General features: G+C 39.7%; 2 protein-coding genes across 8 annotated transcripts in view; one reads left to right on the forward strand and one right to left on the reverse strand.

Moving 5' to 3' along the window:
* Positions 1–32: 32 nt before the first annotated feature.
* On the reverse strand, positions 33–20,153 carry LOC146505597 (pleckstrin homology domain-containing family A member 1-like). 6 transcript variants are annotated; one of them, XM_085182654.1, is made up of 15 exons: positions 20,015–20,125; positions 17,216–17,294; positions 13,618–13,851; positions 12,436–12,492; positions 12,284–12,329; positions 9,211–9,308; positions 8,718–8,849; positions 7,119–7,259; positions 6,728–6,796; positions 6,109–6,173; positions 5,915–5,978; positions 5,622–5,711; positions 4,430–4,503; positions 3,567–3,641; positions 1,719–2,089 (listed from the first exon to the last, which is right to left on the reverse strand). In XM_085182654.1, exons 3-15 carry the CDS (start codon positions 13,756–13,758, stop codon positions 1,858–1,860), a joined length of 1,284 nt encoding a protein of 427 aa, XP_085038780.1. In that variant the 5' UTR covers positions 13,759–13,851; positions 17,216–17,294; positions 20,015–20,125; the 3' UTR covers positions 1,719–1,857. The 6 variants fall into 6 exon arrangements, 5 of the variants coding, with proteins under 5 accessions (XP_085038778.1, XP_085038780.1, XP_085038781.1 ...); XM_085182655.1 differs by having other exon boundaries at positions 17,212–17,294; XR_014877574.1 differs by lacking the exon at positions 17,216–17,294 and adding an exon at positions 2,218–2,445 and having other exon boundaries at positions 1,972–2,089; positions 20,015–20,151.
* A 1,467-nt stretch (positions 20,154–21,620) lies between these two features.
* phactr2 (phosphatase and actin regulator 2) overlaps positions 21,621–25,509 on the forward strand; it is a 41,581-nt gene continuing 37,692 nt past the window's right edge. Inside the window, exon 1 of one of the 2 annotated variants that reach the window (XM_085182685.1) lies at positions 21,621–21,869. In XM_085182685.1, coding sequence (XP_085038811.1) covers positions 21,728–21,869 — 142 coding nt within the window. In that variant the 5' untranslated portion in view covers positions 21,621–21,727. The remainder of the gene's footprint in view (positions 21,870–25,509) is intronic. The other variant, XM_085182688.1, reaches the window with a different exon arrangement.

Below are 25,509 nucleotides of genomic sequence, written 5' to 3' on the forward strand. Positions count from 1 at the left end.
GGATAAAGATAAGCACAATACTGAAGCATGAGCACATTTTCAGTGTTTATTTCTTTCAAGTCATCCACATAATAAATAGAGACAATTCAAACCAATTACACTAGACTGAAAAGAGGGTGAAATAGCTTGGCTTTGCTAGGCTCTAATGCGGCAGGCACTTAAAAAAGATTAGTGTGTATTATTTAGAGGGATTACAGTGGGACTTTTTTTTTTTTTTTTTTTTTTTTAAATAACACCATGAGGCAGCTTCCTGCAACTAGGCTGTCAACACAAAAGTGAACAGGAACAGGACATGCCTAAAAGCATATAAAAAATAAATCTGTTTCTAGTCTGCAAACACACAACAACCATAACATCTGTAGATTAAAAAAAAAATAATACCATTTTAAGTATTATTAAAACCTTAGCATGCAACATAAGTGGCTGAGCTTGAATACTTTTTCTGTTAAACTATGAATTAAAACATATGCACTTGATCAATTCGGTATCATCTTCAAACTAGTAAACACAGGTTTAAGCAAATAATGTCGTTCAGGACCGAGCTAAAGCTCACGCTGCCATATTGTTGTTGCTTTTCTTTTTAAATCAATATTAATTACAAAATGCATAGAAGCATAGTCCTCATCGTCTTCTTGTTCACTTGCTACTTTAAGCCATCATCAAGACTCCAATAATACAGAGAAATATGATTCACCAGAAAGAGTGACTTGGGTTGTGACATGGTGCACACGCTGTGAAAGCTTTCAGTTTTTCTTTTTTCATCTGCACGGAACTTTGACTTTACTACCACAAGTGGATTATTGGTTAAAACTATTTACTGTAGTAGTAGTAGTAGTACACAGAAGACTACTTTATTTTGTCAGTAACATCCAACTCAATCAACCAAAACGTTGTTGAGGAAACAGTTGCAAAAAGAACAGACCTTAACCCTCCCTGTATATTTAAAAACAGATTCAAGTCAGTGGCTTGGCCACTATTAAAAAAAAAAAAGAAATTAATGACTAAATACATTTCACCTTGCATAATTATACACATCGGATTGTACATAACTATTTCCATTTTTTATATATATATTTTTTAAGTCTAGCCCAGTCCAGAATTGTTGACTTTTAATTTGCATTAAAGCGAGGATTTGATCTCTGACTTGGCCTGCTCCAAAAAATAAACACTGGCGATAGTACACAAATCCAGTGTTACAATAATGAGTATGAATGGATCACACAGTTTAGTACAAGTAGATCTGAGAGGTGACAAAATGCCAGTCCTCACTTTGAACACTCTTTTCAGATGTGAGGAATTAGCTAGCACCCTTAAAAGCTCCCTTATTTTCTTGGCACAAAGTGGTTTGCAAAATTCCTCAACACTTAAATGCTTTTAACACCTCTTTATGCCTGTACAGATTAAAATAAAGCTGTTATTGAGTGCTAATTGACACAAGTTAAGTAGAAGGTGTAAATTAACTCTTGGTAAATAATAACATCATTTGAACTATGACAGCAGGCGGGAAGGGGGGGCTGGGGGGGAGAGCCTGGGTTGACTTTGGCACAAGAGTGCAGTTCAGAGGTGAGCCAACTTGTTTCTTCTGTACACCGATGGAGTAGTTCCAAAGAGTTTGTGACAGAGCTTTGACTGGGAAAAAAAATTAATGTTGCTCACAGGATTTCTTCTTTATCTGAGGATCTCAGTCAACTTCCGGTTGACTTTTAATGTCCAGTTAAACGGGTTAGACCTCACTCACTGGCAGAACAGCATCCTCTAGGTTCAGGGGTGTTTCAGGCATGTGGGGCTCAAAGCTGCTCCGCCGGCGCCACGGTGACTCCTCAGAGCTGCCGACGTTGGTCACGGGAGCGTCGCAGGTCACTTTGCCAGGCGTGTTTCCTGCAGGGACAGGCGTGCTGGCGTGTGGCTGTGACTGGGGCGTGGCAGCAGGCTCATGAAGTGCTCGCTGTCCCATGCCAGACTGTGAGCGTGTGCCGCACGTGATAGCACTCCCCCACTCTGGGTAGCATGGTGGCACTGCAGATATGGGCGAGCGAGGGACGGGGGGACCCGTGGGGGTGCGGTAGAAAGTGGAACGGCTGCCGTGTTCCTGCAGCAGAAAAAGCACGAGGAAAGAAAGAGCAAGAATGAAGGAGACAAGAGGAGTTGTTGTTAGTGAGATGAGTCAAATCCTGACGTGTGTACTTCATGTGAGAAGAGCCAAAGTTAGTTACAGACTTGGAATTAGCGCCCGCATTTGAGGCCTGATGCAGCTTGAAGTTGTAGGTGCTCAAGAATGAAGCATTGCTAGAGTATGGAGATGACGGCAGTAGAAGTAGAGGTAGCAGGAAAAGTAGTGTCAGGAGGTTTTAGTTTTGGTAGTCTCAATAGGTTGCAGTAGAAGTTCAAACAGAGTGCAGTGGTTGGTTGTTGCTCATTATTTCACAGCTTTTCAGATTTCAATCTCTGAGAAAAAAAAAGATGTATCAGAAGAAAGAAAAAAACTCAGTACAGGTAGGAAAAAAAGGGTTAGGCAGCAGGAGGTGAAATGTAGGTTAGACAAACACTCTGCAATGCACCAAAATGTGCACATGAAAGCGCCACCTTTATGGCTGTATATTTTTAAACATAGCCTCTTCACCAAGATGCTTATTCACGGTAACACCATATGACATTGCAGGCCTGTGCAACTTCCTAACTATCACTTGCGCGTCACAAAATTTAAGAGTAAGATTGTAGCACAAACATGACAGAAAACCACAGTAAGCGTCACAAGTGTATTAAAAGTTCTTTTTTGTTCTCGTCGTTGAATCCAAATGTCCAAAATCAAGCTCATGTCGAAATTTAGCGGACAGTGGGAGGGGAAAGATTAGACAATCTAACAGTATGAAGGGTTGGGAACACCCAAACCTTTACTGCAGTGCCAGTTGTCATCCATTGTAGGCATTTAAAGCTAACCTGCTCTAAATTTGACTTTTTTTTTTGGTTTGTTAAGAGTCGAGCCCAACCGAAACAGGATACTAAAGCCTGATGTTTTGTGATTTAAAAATCCAATATAGCCGCCGATATTTTCTTTTCATTCAGACACACAAAACAAACACTATTTATTCTTTTATGTGTCATTATTTATGATTACATACCAACATAATAAAACATGATTATTTTTGAACGGCATCATTGCAACAAGTGTTGGTTGACCTGTGTTTGTGTAAATCCGCTTTGCCTCCTGGGAAGTTGCAGAGTGCCTTCTGGTGGACAAACTATGTAACAACACACCACAGTTGAAGGGTGTTTCCTTCTGTCCCTTTATTACTTCCCTTGTTTTCATCAACAGTCACAAATGCCAATACTGATATATCGACAAATAGCTAATATAGGCCAATATATCAGCCCAACCGATAGCTGTTTAAGAAAAAAGCCCCAACATGTCACTATGAAAACTGAGTTTGTGACTCTGGACCTGTGGATTCAGCTTTGGTGAGTTGTTGTTACACATTCACAACATTCAGAGATGTGCTTTCGGAAGTCAATATGAAAACAAGGATTTTATTGTATGGGAACGTATGAGAAAGAGAAAATAAACATACAGGCAGCGAACAGGAGGGAGGAGAAGAGACAAGCAGGATGTCACACATCTAAGACAGGTACACAGCTGCAGCAGACTGCAGAGATAACAGAGCACGGAGGGAAGAGAAACAGAAGGTGTGAAAGATGCAGTAATAAAGACACAGATACAATCAGGCTTAAACTATTCATAGCTAAGCTGGTCAGACAGTTCATGCAGTCAGAGCATATTTGTGCATGAATACTTCCAACTTTGCACTGAAATGTCATCAGCAACAATGAAAACATGGGAAAGCTGTGGATGAAGATGAAGGCTGCAGGGCCTTGTGATGGTCAGTTTAGAGTCATTTTGTACTGTGGCAGAAAAAAACCCTTCCTTTTTAGCATTTGAAAGACCTGAAGTATGCTTGATTTGCACTGCCATGCCTGTGACAACAGCCATCACATGCAAGAGAAGCAAGCACACCTCGACTCTTAAAACACCTGACGCACAAATTGCATCCCTTTAGCTGCAAATATTCTAAATGCAAAACCCCTAAACTTTATGCTAAGCTTGATATCAGAGAGCTGCAAAACAAAACAAAACAAACAAACAAAAAAAAAAAAAGCAAAGGAGATTGAGGGGTGAAGATAAGCAGCGAGAATGAGGATGTGAAGGGAGGAGCAGTTGTTGTTGGGTAATCACAGCCATACGTAGGGTGTGGTTGGTTCAAAGCAACAAAAAAGAAAAAAGAAAAGCGCATCAGATGTGCAGTCGGATCTGATCTGTTCCCCTTCGTCCACAAACAAAAGGACCAGCCAATAAGTGAAAAAAAAAAAGTATTAAAAAGCTGAACCCAGAGCTTAAAAAAGGGGGAGGGAGTGGGATTTAGACGAGCTGACATACGTGCTGCTGCACTCCCCGATTCGGGACGTATACCTCTGTATACAAGGGTTCGACAGCCGTCTGGCCTGCCGCATCTGCAACAACACAGTGCAAAGCAGGATTAGAGCAGATGGGTCATCTGCCCACTGGGAAAGGAGAAGAAGAGGTGGAAAGAATGTGAAAGGAAGAAACGGAGAAACGGATCGAGAAAAGAGGCACAGGGAAGGAAAGACAAGCTAGAGAGAAAGACACAGAAGGCAAGAAAGGAAACCACAGAGAAACAGACGCTTGCGCATAATGACTTCAGTCTAACCAAAAGGGCCCAAATGTGGCAGAGGCTGGTTTTCATCTGCAGTGAGGACAATGGAAGTGGTTTATTTCACTGCTCACCTACCGGGTCAAGCTGCCCGACTCCCTGCATGTAGACTTCTGAAAAGTAACTAATGCTCAACAAGTGGTGACAGCTGGTTATCCATTACCCACTTTAGCTAAATCAGTTCAGGGGCAACCCAATGGGACTGGAACTAAGTGGTAGCCACGAACTTCAATGTCCACAGTTTGTTTCCAACTGAAGACTTTTTGCATGCCATCAGTCTCTCTATTGCTCTCACTTTACTGCAAATACATTTAAAGAAAATAATTTCAAAAAAGTAGTATTAAAAATAAAAAATCAATCCCGTTTGTAGGTGGTAATGAAGAGGCTTGAGGAACATTCAGAACCGTTTTGAGCAAAGTTCAAGCTATAATTTGCCCCCCTGATTATAAACATCACAATCCCCTTTACAGGTCCATAACTCAGGAGTTAGAAATGACAAGTCTATGTCATTCTGTACTATGCAACTACAACACAATATTGTTAAAATACTATTATAGGATGAACCAAATTCATGCGGAAAAAATGGCACAGCCAATTCTCCTATTATGCATTTGTTTACAAAGAAGTAAAATGAAAAAAAAAGAAAAAGATTGCCACTGAAATTGCGTGAGGACGTGTAAGAATAAGAAAAACAAGCGGCACAGGTGAAACAACACACAAATCAACCATATCATCTTGACTACTACAAACCACGTCACTCAGTAAGTCTCCCACTGTACTCATGCAAGTAAAATTCAGGGCTGACGTTACTGTCGATGTTAAACTTTAATCTAATTGCAGTGACTTATGTTCCCTCCCATGGTGGATTTGTGTTGTACCGCAGTAGAAGATACTTACCGTGGCAGCTGACCTCCCAGGGCCCCGCTGGGCCACAATGGCCCCCGACATAGCCTTGATCCAGCTGTGCATCTCCTCTGGACTGTCCGCCTAGTGGAGACAGACATGAAAAGAGGCAGAATGAAATGAAGAAAAGAATGAGAACATAAGAAGTGGAAATCAGGATCAGAAGCGGCGGGAAGGGTAACATGTAGTTGGTAAAGATGCAGACAGACAAGACTGAATACCAGATTCATCAACATTAGTAAGCACTCACGTCTGAGCCATTCTTTTCATCACAGAGAGTCGCATACCTGTATGTAAAACGTCCTTGATGTGGTGACAACTTCAAATAGATTATCTCTCATCATAATGTCACTACAATGAAGCAGAAAAAAACAGGATTAAATTTATCTCATCTCTATCTTTATCAGAAAAGGTAAGCACAAACCACCGAGACAAAGACATTTTTCTGTACAATGGAAAAATGTTGGGACTTGTTAGATACCTCTGCTTGCACTCCTGGACTTTGTGAACTTCTTTTAGTGGGATCATTCTGAGAGGCTCTTTCTCCTAAAAACAAAGAATTAACTTTTCATAACACAGGACAAATATTATTTATAATGCATTCACATTTAAAATGCTGTATCTAATGGGATGGCTAAAAAAGTTTCTGGTTCACAGGGGAAGAAGGAGGTTAACTTTCCAAGAAGTAGCAAACTGCAAACACTAATGGTTGCAACTTTCTTGACACAGCACTTTGATACAGCAGACAGAGAGTCTGTGTCCTTGAGGCCTGTTGATAGCCAAATAGACAGATAAAGTTGTCAAATAAGGGCAGACCTAGACAAGGACAGGGTAAGGGACGTACAGTATTATCCAGAGGACAGTCTGTGTGTGTGCGCGCGTGAGTGTGTGCAAGTAAGAAAACCCGGAGGGAAGAAGGCATGATCGGACATGTACAGTGAAGGTATTGAATTCCACAGGCTATGAATAAAGCATGTTGGAACTCGGGGTTGTGTTTGCAGATACTTCCCCCTCGGATTCTGGAGGAGAATCAAATGTGTGTGTACTACAAATCTAAACATTCCATAAAAGCTTCATGTAACTTAATCACAGTTAATTACCAAATCTGACTTAAAGTAACTCATTGAATTCTCTTCGAGAAGAAAATATCGCCGTTTCCAGTTCCTCATCTGGGGAGAAAAAAAAGATTAAAAAAAGATTCAGATTACAGAAGCACATCTTTTTATACTTCTTACACATTTTACTTTACTGTTCTGTCTTTCTAAAAGTATAGAATTGTACACATAGGAGGAGCTGAATTTTCTTAGCTTATCATTATATTAATTGTAATGGAGCTTACCTACTTTATTTTTTAATTGGGTCCCTGAGCAGAACTACTGCACAGGGGAACCCATCTGAACACCAACACAAGGACAAATTAAATTAACTAATTTTAAGCAACAAAAAAAATAAATAACCAAAAACAGTGTCAGTGGTTGTGTCAGTGCTCACCACAGCTCCTTGCTTGACGCAGTAGCCTGACTTGATGACATTGTGGTCCTGAGCTGGCCTCCCCAGGAAGTAAGGCAGCTGGCTGTGGGAACGCTGCATGGCCTCACGCTCAGCTCTATCTGCGCCATCACCTCCTTCGTGCTGAAGGGTGACGGACATAAAATAATGTCAATTTGAAGTTCATTGTGAAAAGCAAACACCACAAATTGCCACTTTGGATTCTGTGATGACAAACGATCAGACAATGATCCTAGTTAACTGAATTTTGAGAAAAGGCATTGGTCAAGAAATAAAAATATTCACGTCACTTTGTTAGGTACACCTGTTCAACTGTTAACACTCATATCTAATCAGCCAGTAACATGGCAGCATGCATTTAGACCTGAAGACACGTCAAATCGAGCATCAGAAAAGAAAAGAGAAAATATCTAGTGAGTGACATTTCTCAGAGGACAATGGCCAGAGTGCCTGGAGCCGATAGGAAGGCAACAGCAAATTAAATAACCACTTGTTACAACCAAGGCCTGCTGTGAATACTTAGCTCATCTAACCATAAAGCAGGTGTGCTAAAGCAGCAGAAGTAGTCATGGATTCATCCCATTTTACATCAATGATCCAGGATGCTGCTGGCGGTGTAATGGTGTGGGTGATATTTTATTGCCCCATTTTGGGTTCCAGCATTTTCATATCACAGCCTACCTGAGTACTTTGGCTGACCATGTCCATCCCTTTATCTTTTAATGGTTACTTCTAAGATAACATTTTTTGAATATGCCAACGAGTTCACTGTACTCAAATCAACTCCAAAATCCCCAAATCACAATCCAACAGAGCACCCTTGGGATGTGGTGGAATGGGAGATTCGTATCACGGATGTGTAGCAGACAAATCTGCATCTTTGATCTTATCACGTCAATGAAAACCTCTGAGGAATGTTTCCAGCACCATGTTAAATCTCTAACACAAAGAATTAAAGCAGTTTTGAAGGTAAAGGGCATCTAAAGTTGTACTAGCATGGTGTATTTAGTGACCTGACTGGTGAGTGCATAATCACTGTTAATAAAACAACAACCTGTGATTATCATTATGACGACTGTTGCACATATATTAAGATACAGCAGTAGTTTCAACATCAGAAATTAAGGATCATTTCCTTTATCGATAAATTATGGACTAAAGCAGTTATCAAATGTTATTAATCGTTTATTGGTTCAACAATAGTTTTGCACTTTAGAACATAGAGATATCAGTTTCTCCAAGATCAAAGTGAGGTCTTTAAATTGGTCGATTTATCTGACAGGTTAAAACTGTAGAAAAACTGTTTCACACGTTTGAGAGCCTGAACGCAGCTCTCTTTGGGCACTTTTGCTAGGTGAAAACTAATGATCTAAAAGTTGGATATAGCTTGACTAAATCGTTCTAACAGATACAACATAAAAGCAGCATTTTGGGAATAGTCTAGTTTAAAAACAAATTTACACATTTTCTTTTGAAGGATTTCCCAAAGGTGGGATAAATAAAGTACATGTTATCATATGTATACATGCAAATGTAATCAAATACAATATGTGGTTCACTGCATTCACGGGTAAAGTTTACCTGTGTTTGGGTGACTATGGGCACTCCTCCAATTATCTCAGTCTTATAGGAGACTTGTTTTTTGGGCCCTACAACATCTGGCAAAGCCTTTTGGTTCTCTGAGTTCTGCTGGCCATCAGACAACTTTGGAACCTTAAAATCAAACAAACAAACAAACAAACACATACACACACACACAAAAGCTTTAGGTATAAATAGCCTCTTTTTTACAAACTTCAAGCCGAGCTTCATGAAACTTTATGCATGCAAACTCTGACAAGCCTTTTATCCCCATTTCCCCTCCACATGCCTAAAACTTCATTGTCCTTTATCCCAGAACTCTGTACAAAGCAGCATCCTGTTAGTCATGCTCTGACTAACTTCCATCTAGTTCCTTGAAAGAGGAAGAAATAAAAGTTTTTCCAAGTGATAAAACATAAACCAGAAAGAGCAGATTAGAAAAGCTGAATCTGAGATGGGTGTGTGTGTGTGTGTCTTTTGTTTATCATCTCACAGTGATCTTGGTGGCTTTATTGAGAGCGTTGACCCAGTCGACAAGGTCCTGCTGATCATTGGCCTGCAGGAAGAACTTCCTCATCCCAGCATTGATGACTTACAGATGACAAAAAAAAGAGCATTGGGAACAAAAGAAAAAGTGAAAGTACATTCTTCGGTCACAATCAGGCTACAATACACCCTCTGAATTACAAACATATTACACAGGACTGAAGTGTGTTTTCAGCCCTTTCTTGTATCAGTGTCAGAACACATCCACCGCCACAGATTTCTCTGGAAGTGAAAAACAACTGAGCCAAGGGACTCTCCCACACACACCCAGCAGCATTTTCTCTGCATGGCGATGATGACCCAGCTAGACTCAGCTGTCTCCGTCTGCCACCACCTACCCACGTCTAACCATGACGGGGGGGGGGGGGGGCTCACAGCCACCAACAACCAAATATTCTCACACGGTTTTACAGCCATATGAACATGAGAAAACTGCATTTCAATCATGAAGAAATTTTTGGGTCAAATGCTGATTAGCTATGGATCAGGATTTAGATGCTGAAAGAACTAAAGTCTCTTTTCTCTCTGGCTTTGCCATAAATCCTTCAGTTCTGCAGCTCAAACCGTCCCTGTGTCTCCTCTATTTCCTTCTGACACCATAGCAATAAATTACATTAAAGCTGGCCTGGTAAATCAGGCGGGGGAGAGCTGTGAAAAGGCAAAAGGAAAACTCTGTGGCACAATGAAGATCATTCTTCCCCGTTCTGTGTATTTAGTCCAGATCTTGGACACCTCAATACATTATTCCACTACTTTCCTGCAAAATAATTCTGTCCATCTGGCCTCAAGCAGATGACCAGGAGGAAATTGTCCAACAGTCTTGAGCTAAAATCTGTCCACTGTTTGTGGGAGAGGTAAACTACTTGGCAGTAGTGGAATTGCAGTGGTATCTTTGGCGCTGGAATGAAATCTGGGAGAAGGGGTATCAGATCTGACTCATAGTTACACATAACAAAACAATGCATGCTGCTGGGAAATGCAGACAAAAGACAAAGTTCGCACAGTTGCTCTTAATCTTTCTCCATCGCATATGAGCTGCAAACAAAACTCTGAGTTTTTTTAAACTATAAATTAAATGTCAACATTGCTTCACTCTATATCATGCCTTGGCTTGCTGAACACAGGAAAAGGGGAGGAGCACGATTCATGGATATCAGACAAAATTTAAAAATAGCTTCTCACGTCTGCGAATCAGGTTCTGATTAGGATGTCGGCATCCTGTCATAACTTCAACAAGGCAACTGCTGTGTACACAGCCAGATATACACATGCAGTGTGAACATATTGTCACACACTAGTATTTCCTGCTATTGAACTGGACAGATGAAGAGTTAGGCTAGTAAACAAATACTGCGATGAAGGTTTACTCTTAAAAAATAAATACATCTGACAGTAGTTAATAGTTTTTATTAAATATTTTTTCCCATCTTGGCCACGTGAGGTAAGAAGACAAGTACAAATAGGGCTCTACGTATTTCTTTGTTGAAAGACATTGCAAAGAGGACATCAAACAATATTAAAAAGCTATCAACACCCCATAAATGATACCCAGTCCAGGTAAAATACAAAGATTATATAATTCACTCATACAAAATGAGTGTCCTTATTACCCTTTTATTTTAACATATAAAATTAATTACTGTATAGCATTACCAGAAGTGTTCATATTACACTAAGTTTCAATTAATAAGGTCAACGTATGGAGAAGTAAAAGCTCAGGCTACAGACTGCTCTATACGCTCATTTTCAGTTTTTTTTGTGGAGTTATTCCAAACAGGGTCATCTCAGTCACTAAACTGAGCACTGAAGCCCCACGCATTCACTGTTAAAACCTTCTGCCTGCAAGAGGCAGCCAATTAGCTTGCTTAAAGGAAGGATGGCTTTAAAGCAAAAGGATAGAAATGGAATAACTCTGGAGTTGTACGGAGGCCCAGAATTAGACAAATAAAGAATATTTTTTTACTATAAATCATGCAAAACAACTCTAGTCTTCTTCTTTCCGCTGCTGCATATTCACAAGGGGTCGCCACAGCGGATGGATCCACATTTTTGATTTGGCACAGATGTTTACGCTGGATGCCCTCCCCAACACAACCCTCCCAGGGATTTCTAGACAAACGTGTTACCCACTATACTATGGAGCTGCTAAAGCTACTCTTGTGAAGTCAAAAAATAAAACTATGGAGTTGGAAAAGAGCACAGTAGGTCCATTTTAAAGATAGTAAGTAAGAAAGTTCTTGTATCAGAGTCAGTTTTCTAATCACAGGGACCCACAAGCACAGAATAATGTGACTCATTTCTAAAGACTGCACAATCAATGTGCATCAAGATTAGCTAACAACGCACCAGAAGAAGACACCAGCAACTTATGCCTTTATAAAATGTTTTACTTATTGTAGTCAGCAACAGGTAATGCCCCAGGATATCCTTATTAACTAGTAGGTGAGAAGAATGAGATTAAAACCTTAGCAATACACGAAAGACTGTTTTAAAATAGGACAGATAATAAATTCTACTTATAGAATAGTTCAACGTGGTCAACAAAAACCCAGGCCATTAACTGCTGGAGCATCGTGCATTTTTCTACGTTAACAAACCACGCAACGCTGAACAATGCTGCTTGATCAGTGGTGGAAAAAACCTGAGAAAAGCTGCGCTTGACCATGTTGAGAGAGCAGACAAGGACAAAAAATAGTCCTCCCTTAGGTTATATTAAGGGTATCCAGCTTAGTCAACATATGGTTAAACTCACCATCATTGCTCATGTTTTCAAAGCAGTTCAGACATTTGTCAAGTTGTATCTTTATAAAGACGCAAGATGTTTTCCTGTTTAGTATGAATAATACTATGAATCATAATATCCAAGGCTCATTAGTGACATCATTGGAAAATGTGTTCAAAAGAATATTTGAAATGCAAGATGTTAAAAACAAGAGTGACGTCTTCTGTCAAAAACTTATGCTTTTATTATGCTAATATCCTGACTGGAAGAACAGATTTGATGACGTGCATTTTCTTACCGAAGCAGAATTCTGCTTTAGGCCTCAGCTTGGTGGCATCGCTGACCTAAATAAGAACAAATCCCACAGACGTTAGTGTTCAAGCTCAACTAAAAAGTGTGAAGTCTTCCAGTTGTATATAACCTTGTAGCTCCAGTGAAGATCTAGCTTACCTTAGAGATGTATGTGAGCTTGAGGGAACCGACACAGACCGTACCAACAGGCAAGTTCTGTGGGAGAAGGTGGAGAAGAAAAATACTTGCAATAAAAAGGAAGCTCAAGCTAATGATGCAATTACGCAATACACAATACAAGTGCCAGTAAGGCGGGCCTTTAGCCGTAGAAGATCAAATGTGATCTGGTATGGGGGTGAAGTTCTGCAAAGCCAGTCGATATTATAGAGTAAGTACAGTGTGTGTTGGCTGCACTCCATCCAGTTAATGTCAGTGCATTCCTGTGTCTCTGAAACTGGGAGATCCAGATTTAACGTCATTAAAATTTAACTTTTTTCAATCTATAAAAAGAAAGAGACTTATTCAATTATTTACAATTTTTTTTCCTGCTCTACATCATTTATGAATACTTGATGTAACAGGGCACTTAACAAATACAGCAAATCTAAAATCAGATTATGTGCCAACAGAGGACATATTACACTATATAAAAAGTGACACTATGGGGCACAGAGTAGACACTGATGGCCAACCACTACGGTCAGTGCAAATATTACTGTAGTCTCTTTGGGCCCCTCTCAACAACATGAGTACATTCTATTCCCTATTTAAATGGATGAATACCTGCAGCCTGCACGACTGCTGAAAAACACACCAACCTCAAAACATGCTGATACTGATGCTGCACATACGCATGTGCAGCATCAGTATCAGCATGTTTTGAGGTTAACCATCATAGGTTATGATGGTTAACATCAGTTAGGCTTGCGCTGGGCATGTGTGAGCCACACAGCTTCTGCTGCAGGTAAGAAAAGCACCAAACACACCTCCAGCTGCAAGTTACTCCCCTGTGTTGCAGTCCACAGACAGCCCTTTCTGACATGATTTACAGGAGTGTCTGCCAATAGTTACAACACAGACACCGCATTTAGATCTGAGATCCTCCTTTGTCTGTAAAATGTGCTTTCCAAGCATGTTAGAATGTAATTTTTAAAAAACATAATTTATAGAGGCGGCTCTGCTATCAGTGGCTCACAGTCAAGATACACCTGCATGAAAGCTAATCATCTATATGATAACTAAAATTTGCAGCATGTAGTTTCCCAGTTTGCCTGTACGGTTGCCCTGAGGACACCCTCCAGTAAAGCTAAGAGCTAAGCTAACACATCTCTGTGTATTTACCTGTGGGTTGTCCATGTACCACACCAAGCTTCCCTGTTGTGTATCCAGTATGAAGTAACGGCGCAGGAACTTGCCGCTGTTCTCATTCTCTTCGATGTCCAGAAAGCCACAGATGCGGTTCTGTCTGTCCACGTAAGGCATCGCGCCACCGGGACATTCCCTGGCCCGCTTAGGCCGGGAAGGGAGAGAGAGGAGCGGGAGAAGAGAAGGGAAAAGCGGGACTGGGAGGAATTCCTTAAGGACACATTGAAAAGAGAGGAAAGAAAAATGAGTGAAGAGGGTGCGTGGTGAATGGGGAATTTTAAGTTTTCTTTGTGCAGAGTCTTGCTCTCTCTTTCTTTTGCTGTCTTCATCTACTGCATCTATGGTGTCTCTGCCACCTGGATCTCACTAGGCTACAACCAGTGAGGGGATCATGTGACACAAACCACAACCCCGCCTTTATCCTTTTATATCAGCCTCACCCGCTCTCTCTTCCTCTTTTTTCCCCTGTAAAACATACTCGACACTGTCACTCTCTCTTCCACCCAGCCTAGCTTGCCCCCCCCCACCCCCACCCCTTATCCCTCTTGCCTTGGAGTCTCTCTTTTCTCAGTCATCTCCTCCCAAATTCTCTCTCATCCGATTTGGCAAGCCTCTGGCCAGCCCCTTCTATCCCCTCCCTTCAACCCGCCTCCCTGCCTCCGCAGCTAAGCACCGCTTGAGTATTGCCAAAAAAATACCAGTGAGCTCAGTCATGTTCGACACAAAGGAGAGACGAGAGGGAAGGGAGGAAAAAAAAAAAAAAAAAAAAAAAAAAAACACCCAACGGACCCACGCAGGAGAGAGTGTGCAATATTTAACCTGCTGAGTGCTGCCACATCCCTGCTGCTCTCCTTTAACGAACTGAAAAGTAAATGTTTAGACCAACACATCTGAATATGCGCATCTCAATGTCAGCACTCGCGTGGGTGGGCGCAGTGTTACTGTGGGGATATTGTCACATTAGCCTGTTTAAGCTGCTGTCTTTCTGAACCAATCCTACAATATGTGAGATGAGTCTGTGGAAGGCCGAGATAAAGGCGCTCTTTTTCCAGAACATTATGAGCACTGTGTGGGTGGATGAGGGCAAGGAGGGGACAAAAGGCCCGCTTGTTGTGCATGGAGTCTAGGCTGTTAGCATCTCAGTTAGTTTCTGGATCTACCCGTAAAATATGCATCTACCCATAAAAGTCAGCTTCTGAGTCATCCTATTTCACACACAGGCTACAGAAAGGAGCAGCAGTGTCAGAGACGACCATCTTAACGCTACGTACACACCGAACGTCAAGTGAGAGACGTTTCTGTGGAGACTGGCGACACTATAAAGTACTTTGCAAAAGTTCAGCTGAAGGCATGCTCATCTATTTTCGTGATCCAGAAAAGAATTTGACAAACGATGAAATTAAATACATTTAAAGATAGGGAAGAGAAAAGGAGGATTATATCAAAAGTCTTAATGCAAACTACATCAACACTGTACCAGAATTCAATTTTTAACAAAAACACAAGAAATATAGAATAATAATAAAATTAAATATGGATAACAGCTTTGTTAGCCAAGATATGTACTAAGTAGGGAATAAGGGAAAATTTTAAAAATGTATGTTTTTTTTCCTCCATACTATAACAATATAACATTTTAAAAAAAGATCACTCCCCTAGACTTTGTTTGACCCAAAGTGCCTTTCAATGGGGGTTTTAACATATTTAAATACATCATGTGGATTTATTTTGTCATCACAGCATCAGGCAGAAAAATGCTTTTCATTATTCTTAGTTCCTAGCTTCTGCTGAACAGGGTTGTTTTTTTGTTTTGTTTTTTTACACTAGTAATACTTTTTTTTAAATACCCATTTTTGGCATCTTCCTTTAGCTCCTACTTGAACATAGATATCCTCTGCAAAAAGATGTAAGAAAACACTGACTGATGAACCCATGGCAAGTACCATTAAAAACATGTAATCAGCAGCCGAAAGATTACAGATATAAAAACAAAAAAAGTGTAGTAAAGTCCAATATAATTTATCAGCCACATATGACCAACAAAAAGCAAACCAATTTTGACTCGTCAAACAAAAGCTTTGCTAGCACTTCATTTCCTCACAATTACTTGGAGAATCCAAACAGCCGAAGTGAATCTGGTATAGATGTGGGAACATGAAACATACAAAGACAATATAGACTGGGTATGCAGCTTAAGTTCGCAGCATTGTTTTGTTTAGTTTTTGGAAGAATCAGGTAGATATTTGAGAGAATCTAATTTCCATGCTTTCTCAAATATCATCACAGGATTAACTTTCAATCAATCAGGTGTGTCCAAGGTTAATACATTTATTTAACCCCTAATGAAATGTAAAAGCTCATAAGGGACTAGATAAATAATTGTATATGTTTTATATTATAAATAACTCTGTGAAATACAGCATTTCCTTCCGTTCTAAAAATTGCTGTAGGAACTCCTTTATACAAGGCAGGTGACATACAGGAAGTAAACAATTAGACCTGTGCACTTGCTTCTGTTTGCAAAGTTGCTGAAAATTTTACAAATGACCAGTTGGTAGAACACCTGAAAAGCACAGCCTACTCTACCCTATTTGAATTCTAACAACCATAGTTGTTAGGACAAATTTAGAAAAAGGTGGGGTAGTGAGATGATTGCTTCTGGATCTACATAAAGTCTATGACACAGATAATAGTTTTAATTCCAACACACACAAGAACTTGTAACACGGGGGTCGTGCAAGGATCAATATTAGGGCACTGTTATTCAGCTTGGGCATCAATGATGTTCCATCTGTGTGTGATGATGTAAATGGTAAATGGACTGCTTCTTCTATGGTGCTCATTTACTCTACTTGAGTACTCGAAATGCTTTATACAATATGTCTTATTCACACACATTTATAACAGTACTTTTTTTTTTTTTTCAACAGTGCACGTGTATTCACAGGACAGTTTTTTTTTTTTAAATGTTTTAATACATCTGCAAGAATCTCAAGCAAACCCTTTTCACCTTGTCATTATAGGTAATGTGTGCAGAATTTTAAAGTGAAAAATGAATTTAGTCCATTTTGCAATAACACTGCAACATGACAAAATGTGGAACAAGTGAAGCGCAGAGAATACTTTCCAGACACACATGTCCAAGTGCTTTCTGACATTCACACTCCGGTGAACACATGAGGAGGAACTTAGGGTTCTATATCTTGCCCAAGGACACGTTGGCCAACCACCTATCTTCCAATTAGCAGGTGACCTGATCTATGTCCTGAGCCATTGCCATACCATAAAAAAGGCCTGAGCAATATATGTCATTTTAAGACATGAGAAAGACTGCAGAGCTTGTAGTCAAGCCTTTAAATATAATGCAAAAACATTTCATATTGGTTTAAATCATGCCTTAAACTCAGTATTGAGAAATCTACATTTCATTTACAGTTTGCATTTCACTAAGAAGTGTAAATAAACAGCAATATTGTTGATTAAATAAACAGTGTAGAGGAAGCATATAGCTAGGTGTCACTTCAGTTCACATCTAGAAGGTGAGTAATACCAAGGCATATTAAAACTTACTCACTGAAAGCAGGAGGGACCTGAATGCACCCACTCTTCCTGTTATCTATTGATTTATCTCTTGTTGGATCAGGTGAGACAACCTTGAAACCAATGAGATCATATCCACAGTAAACACAGCAAATATCCAGTTCTCATGATCAATTAACAACTTTGAACTTTATGGTAGTTTACAAAATTGCACTTCCATCGATAAAAAGATTTTGCTCAGGACAGGGAAGCCGCGCCTCAAGGTCAACTGTTTAAGTGTTTATAGTTCTTTTTTTAAAAGTTTTTCACTACTGCTGTTTTTAAAGTCAACATACATGCCCATCTCATACTCTTAACATCAAACATTGACGCAACAGTGGACATTTTGTCAGTTCAACTAATCACATCGTATATGAAATAAAAACTGTATTTTGGTGCATAGCAGTAAGCATGACCCGCCCCCAAAAAAGACTGTTTTGTAAAATGGCTGATTAAAAACATGTATATGTCACAGGTCACCTGTCAATCTAGTGGGTCAACATTTAAAAACAAAACAAAACAAAAACGCACACACAATGACAACACAGACTAAATTCCAATGTTGTTAACCCAAGTTCACATGAGGTCTGTAGACAAGTAATAGAGGTGGTGTAGAAAAGGTAGCACTATCAGACAGGGCTCGGACTGAAGATAGCTACATCCCTAACATCTCCTGCAGAGGAAAAATGTGCATGATTGTTTTAAAATGAGCCTTCTCTTTAAATACAGATGAAATTATTTACACCAACGCTTGCTTTGAGCACATGACAATGAAGACACATTTATGGGACTGAATCTGAACTATCTGGGCCCCCAGAAGAAATTTGTTAATGTAGACAATTTTTTATTTTTTTTTACTTCAGTTTCATTTAAAAAGTTTGTGTTTGACTTCTTTTCATTAATAGTTATCACATCTTGAAATCAATTGACAATGTTTCTTAAAAGAGAATGCAGAGAGCTAGATCTAGGTCTGAGACTGCGGTTTGGGGAAGGCCTCGGTGAGGACTGGTGGCAGCTCCCGAGCCAAGTGTTTCCCAAAGAAGGCATTCCCCAGAAGCAGTGATGACTGACCGTTACAAAGATCTTGATGAATCTGTGATGAAGAGCTGGATTTAATATGGTCAAATATATTGCACTCCTTTCTACTTTCAGCTGCTCCCTTGTCAAAGGGGCTCATCACAGTGAGTAGGTCTGCATATGGGGATATATAATCCCCCGCTGGGAATTATACAGGACATATATAGAACATAACAGAACATCAGTAATTCAACTGTCAAAATAACAAATATAAGTTCATATAAACTCACCCGAGGTGGCTGTAAGCTACTATGTGTTACAGTGCAAGCTACCTCTTGTGCTTAGGGAAGAGCAAATACAGAATGGACAGAGTGCAGTTTTTGCACAAGTAGGTATTTTTGTGTCCAGGATCAATGTTCATAATATCCTTACGATAATTCAGCTCCCTCGCAAGTAAATCTTTGAAAATTTTCCTTATAGGACACGCATAATTGTGCCAAGGAAAGCAATCCACACATGGCAAGCAGTGATCAGTAACCCAGCCTCTATTTGAGTAGCATATCTGGGTTTCTCTAGTAAGGAGTCAAAACAGATCACTACCAGGATACTTAGAAACGCAAAAATGCTGTCTGGGATCACACAGCATGGTTTTCACTGTAAATTGAACGAAGGAAAGATACAAGGAAACATTACAATAAATTGTCGAAAGTGCTAACCAGACTACAGTGAAGATTTACAAGTTTAAAGGTCAACCTCTTAAGATAAGATGGTGATAACAGCCCACTTCTTTCTAGGTCAAACATTTCCCAGGTAGACTGACTCTTTACATTTGCTGGAAGGCCTCACTAGCACAAACACTGTCACAAGATACCCAAGTCATAAGTCAACATTTAGGATTGGACAGTCAGTATTTTGTTTTCATGGTCCTAAACTGCTGCTGTAACATCTAAAGTACCACAGCAGCTGGAAATAGTAACTGCAGAGTAAAAGTTTATGCTGCTTGTGTCAGCATGTGGATTGAAAAAACGCAACAAATGAAATAAATATAAGGGAGAGAAAACAATGGTAAGGGATTAAAGGTAATTAACTAAAGGGGCAGGGGGCTTCACTTGCTCTTTGTGGGTCAGGGCATTCTAGTTCAAATAAAACAAATAATTTCTCACCAGAAACCTAGAGCCCGGTTTCAGCCTTAACAGTTACTTGGTCACCCAGGTTTCTTGCATCACAGCAATACCTAGTCTGGATTTTTCTATTTCCAAAGTAAGGCAAAACGAAGATGCTCAGTGGGTTTAGTCTACTAGCTGAGTCCTGCGCGTCTAAACCAAAGGATTTAGGAAACAAGAGTCCATAATCCCAGCGTAAATATAACATCACAACCACAAACTGTTAGCTAACGTTGGGTATTCCAGCTTACCACAACACGCTGAAAACGGCTGTGTTAGCAGCATCAGCAGCTGTGGCTCCCTGGCCTCAACTTAACTGAGAACGATATGGTTCATGTTAGCTTGTACTTAGCGTGCCGCAAACTTGTAAAACGATTCGCAAGACACGGAGAATTACAATATATCACCCCTAATACTGCTTTTTCTTTACTGCTCGACCGTTTATAACTAGCTGGGAGAAAGAAGTTTTGTCACAAACGTTAACCTAACCCCGAGCTAACACTGGCGGCTCCTGCTAGCCCGCTTCGTTAAATATTAAACAGACAACTTCAAGTGTACGAAACAACAAAGTTAGTAGCTTAATTCATTTAGTTTAACGACCCATGTCGGTTTACCCGAGTCGTCCCTCTGTAAGTGGTGCGCTGAGCCGCCGTGGATCTCGGTTGCTGTTGGGTCTGTGCTCTATACCTCAGCCCATCTCCCCCGATCCAGGACAGGGATCCAACACTGCTACTGCTGAGCGACGACCGTAGATCGTCTATTATGAAGATGATCACTCTGACGCTTAACAAAAACATCGATAGAGCTATGTCGTTTAGATTTGCATTAGTGTTTTTTAATATAATTTTAATATGAATCCATGTGTATCAGGGGTATAATACAGTACAATTCGCCTTATATTATTATTATTTCGATTAAATAATAAATAAAAACTAACACTAAATACTTAGTTTACATCAGGCGTTTGAGCAAGTATTTTTTCAATAACATGTAAATATATGTGTATGTTTATAGGTTTGATTTAATTGCAATCTGCTCAGTATAAATGTCAGGGTGACCAGATGTCCCTCTTTATGTGGGTCTGGACAGTATTTTTAAGCCTTGTCCACTCGTCAGAAATCTTGGCACAATGTCCCATATTTTAACCGCTTTGCGGGACAAGCGTTGGCACTTACCCCAGTCAATGTGAAGGGAAGGCTTTTTATTACAGACGTAGCCTGTCTAATGCTATGCACAACAGGGAAAGTGACAAGGTACCAAAAAAGTCACGTTTGACAGATTTTAGTAAAAATTATGAAAAACATGATAAATAATATGAAGGGGCAGTACTGAAACCCAGAGACTGTAAGCAGGCAGTACAGCAGCTGAAATAACAGTGTAAATGGGAACATAAAAAGATTATCACATGTAACCACAATAAAAAACATCTTTGTTTTCTCTTATTGTTGGAAGAGCTGGGAAAGTAATATTATCTGACTATTTGCTAGCATTGTGTACCACTTTCTGCCACACAAACACTGTCAAACCAGTCATATTTAAAGATTATCAAAATATTTGGTGCCTGAAAAATGAGTGCAGAGTGAGAGGTCTCTACATAATAATGTGAAAATGAAGCACTGGGTGTAAACCTGGACGGAAATCAGCAGAGTAGTGATTTAGCGACATCTTACGTTTAAAGCCTGCATCGACCAAGTCCTGCGATTATCCCGTGGTGATAAATAGAAATTTGTAACAAAAGAAACCTTTCTTTATGCAAAGGTGCCTCATATTTTCTGTTTTTAGTTTATTTTTAATAAATATAACCGTCTGCTGCTATCTGTCCATACGGTTCACTCATGCAGGAGAAAATGCATGCAACTCCCAGGTCCTGCATCCAGATGCAGTTTCGGTAAATGTCTTATGTATGACTGTAATGGAGTTTCTGTGCACTAAAGATATTTATTTTCCATGCATGCCGCCTTAAGTTACAGCTAAGAGCTGTGTGACGCAAATGCATGCAATAATGTGCATTGCTTAAACTCCGTCTTCTTCTTTTAAGTCATGCAAAATGGAAACAGCTTCAGCAGTGAGTGTGGGATAATGGGTAGGCAGCTGCCACTGCCTTTCACAATTGTTCTTAGTCATAACAGCAAGCCAACCTGTTTGCAGCGGCAGATGATGGGCGTGAACAAACACAGGAACACGTACTGTCTGCGGGCTAAGAAAACTTTGAAGAGGAGGAGCTGACGGTGTGCTGATGTTCAGCAGGTTCCTGTGAGGTTTCTCGCTTTCTCTTCACTGTGAACTTGTTACTCCCCTCGCCTGGCGGGTTGACAAACGAGGCGACAATGGCCGACGAAGAGGAGGGGGATACCTACCGGGAGATGAAGCTTTTTCCACAGCTGTGGCCCCGCCACAGGTGCCGCTCTCAGAGTGATACCTCCGGATTTCGAGCTAGAGTTTTGTTCAAGCTCCGGGGAGCCCGCTCAGGTAGGAGAGACCTCTCACGAGTGGGCCAAGAAAAAAAAAAAGAATAAGAAAGTTGGAGACAGAGGTGCTTAATAAGCACAAAATAGGCTTCAGCTAGCTTTCTTTAATCAACAGTTGAGGTTATGCAAGTTATAACAGTTACGTCTTGCTAGACAACATCTCCAAATTGCTTCCTCTGATTTCCTGTTCTCCAACCCAAAATAGTTGTCGTATCTCTTCCTCTCACATTTTGGGCTGAATTAAAAAAAAAAAAAAGCAAATAAAGAAGCCAGTTTTTTGTTTGTTTGTTTTGTTTTATACTTAATTCTGCTTTCTTGTTCATACATTTAATGCTCATAGAACACAATAATTATCGTAGTAATTCACTGCTTTGTTGTCACTTGTAATTCATAACCATATAGTGGATACACCTATTTTTTTTTCCTCAAAGTTACACAATAAATTGCATGGAGATCGTCTTTGTCACGTCAGGGTGTGACACATAATTAAATTCACCAGTAACTGAAGTTAGCAAGTGTGCAGTTTCAGTATAATAACAATGGCGGTTATTTCTTTGGGTATTAGATATCGAAAGGTCTCAGAGGTAAAATGTAAAACCAATACTCGGGGAGAGGGTGTTAAAATGATGCAGTGTGAGACCTCTTTCACTGTGTTAACCATGTGTCCGCGGTGACTTTCTTAAATGTCACTGTCACGGTTTTGCTGCCTGAAGCCCGTGGCTTGCAGGCCTATATACTGCGTTAGTGGTTTGAACCACTTCCTATCAGTCATCTACACTGTTTTAACTTGGAGCCGTGCTGTTTGACCAATTCACATGCCTCCCTCTGCTCTGACACAGTTTGCAGACATAACATTTATTAATTCACTGTCTTTTGGTGAGGACTTTTTTTTCTTCTTAAATTGGATCAATTCATTATAGCATACAAATAACATTTGCGTTAATAGTTAATAGTTATATTGCTTGTCTACAGTTGCCACAGGAAGTGTCCTGTGTTTACCGTTAGGCTGTAATTACAGGAAATGATTGTAGAGTGGAGCCGTTAAGAAAATAGATGCCCAAAGTTATTTATGTCTCCTGCCAGTTTGCATTTTGACTTTAACCAGTTGGGTCGATGCAAGATTATTAAATATTTCTTATAAGTGCCCTTACATATGTAATCTTCACTCAAATCTGTTAAACATATGTAAGGTTCCAAACAACCGGTTTAGACTATATAATGACTGCAATGTGTACAAAACACACTATATTGTAAACTGAACGATTTGTAGCAACAGGGGGCGCTATTTCACCTTTCCTAACAATGATCCTTAAAAACAGCACACATCAACTCAAACGTATTACGTCACCCAGGTGTGGCCTGATGGTGGGAGGCTGGGTTTATTTTGACTGAGATGATGTGAGATTAGAAATAGTGTAGTACACATGACACAGACCATATCTGTCATTTTACAGAATCATATTTTTTTTCTTTTCTTTTTTTTTTTGACTAGAAGGGATGAAGTTGATCGAGCTTCTGAGAAATGTCCCTTCCCAATATAAAATTGCTCCGGTGGGGAATATTAGCATGATTAATGGCAGAAGGGAGGGATGTTCTTTTCATGCTAAGTATGGTTTGTTTATAAAATAAATGAGAATCAAAAGGAAATGCCGCCCACATACTTGAGAACATGCTAGGCAACAGGAAGCATAATTAAATGATAAAACAAAATAGGCTCTTTTAAGTAAAAGTGAACTCTCTAAGCATTCCCTTTAAAAACGAATAAGAAACCACAGTCTTGTGAGATATTATGTGGCTAAATTGTAACCGGAGCAAAATCGAGGCAGAAAGTTTTTGAGTAAAGTGGGTCTGAATAAAGACTGACAAAAGATCCAGTTTAATTTTTGGTGTAATTTTCTATCACTTCCTGAATGTACATAAGAATAACAAAGCATGTACACCAATGCACTTCATGGCTCTTAGGTTATATGTGGATAATGCGCATGCTAAGATGGCCTTTGATGTACTTTGTAAATAATATGTTGTCCTCCAGATGGGTACTGTTTCGCTGTCCTAATTAGAGAGGGATAAAGTAGAGGAGGAGATAAAATGGTACAAGAGGCCAGAAAATAGAGGAGAAAGATAGAAGGAAAGGCCAAGAACAAAAAGTACGAATTAAGACAAAGAAGAGCAACAGTGAACAAACAGACCAAAGAGTGCAAAGCAAGTGAGGCATTTGAATGCAGACAAGGGAACATTATGAAATCAGCGAAGAGCAGAGAGGAGGCAGAAAGGGATGCAAGGACTGGATGATTAAGGAGGAGGAGAGGACCAAAGCAAAGAAGACAACAGAGGAGTGTCAGCTTTCTGGTAGCTTGGCTTCTTGCGGGTACTTGCCTCGAAATTACATTGATTACAGACCCTTTTAGCCTGCGATAACTGCTTGTTAAAATGTACTGAAATGCAGTGAGCTGCCCTTCCCCCTTCACTGCCCACACATCTTTAGCTACCGATGTGGCTTCTGCAGCAGCCACTGACATGCCCAAAAAAGTTATGGTTTTGGTTTTTGGAGCAAATAAAAACACCATCTTTAACTATGTTGCAGTGTTCACTTATTATAACCACATTCGGCGTTTCCTTTTCAAAAGTCTCAAATGGAATTGGAAAGCACTAAATCATTAATTTTTAATAGATTTTGTTGAGAGCTCAATTTCTAAATCCTGGAGATAGACGAATCAAAGAAAGGAGTTTTGGTTTAATATTTGTTGTGTCAATTGAAAGCTTCTAAAAAGAAAATATTTTAATGTGAAATGTATTGTTTTTTTATTCCAATTACAACAGATAGATGTAGCGATGTCATGAAATGTGTGCCAAGTGATGGGGCAGCAGAAGGAATCTGTCTGTAACCAAATGTAGACCACAGTTTAGGATCTATCGACTTATTTGACTATGGCTAGTATGTAGCAAAATACAACCACCTTGTTTCAGCTACATTTATGATGATATATGTTTTTTACATAATACCATCACATTTGAATTTATCAATGACCCTGCTGTGAGGCAGTAATTCCACCCCTAAAAACAACACGTCAGCGAGCTCTCAAAGGGTCATTGTGATTATACCTGTTTTGAGCAAAGCAAGACATTAGGTAATGGTTAACTCTGGTTTCTGGCATCAAAGTTTAAAAATATTGAAAACCTAGCCTACAGCTCTGGAACCAGGCTTTATTTTAACATATGATATCAGTGGCATATTTTTAAGAACAAATTTATATCTTTTATAACTTAAGATGCCTTTTGACCCATTTTCAACAAGCCCCCCCAGGTGTGACATCCAGTTCAAGCCGTCAAACAGTTTAAATTTGTTCAGAAAAGTCACATAGGCGATACTCCCATACCAAGGATTGCAATGAATGTTAATCTTGGAATATTAAAAATAAAAATAAAAGGTTACATTAGCTAACATGCTAGCAGAAGAGAAGCTAGTTGTAATGCCTATATAGAAGCTCTCCATAGAAGCCAATACAGAGAATGGATCTACAGAACATACTATTTTAACTAACAGTCAGTGTTTGCTTTTAACAGGATTAATCACTGACATTTGGCCCACCCTCTTTTACTAATAATTTAATACCAAATCACCAAGCTTGCCTAATCCCTGA

This window comes from Neolamprologus multifasciatus, chromosome 13 (assembly GCF_963576455.1).
Source record: "Neolamprologus multifasciatus chromosome 13, fNeoMul1.2, whole genome shotgun sequence".
Classification (NCBI taxonomy): Eukaryota; Metazoa; Chordata; class Actinopteri; order Cichliformes; family Cichlidae; genus Neolamprologus; species Neolamprologus multifasciatus.

Bases quoted from the DNA above. Each gene is read 5' to 3' on its own strand.
- LOC146505597 (XM_085182651.1), bottom strand. From the start codon at position 13,758: ATGCCTTACGTGGACAGACAGAACCGCATCTGTGGCTTTCTGGACATC. The intron at 7,260-8,717 runs GTAAACTTTACC...GTCACCCTTCAG, and splicing joins CCATAGTCACCCAAACACAG to CACGAAGGAGGTGATGGCGC. The intron at 2,090-3,566 runs GTATGTTTATTT...TTTCTGCTGCAG, and splicing joins CTCCCTCCTGTTCGCTGCCT to GAACACGGCAGCCGTTCCAC.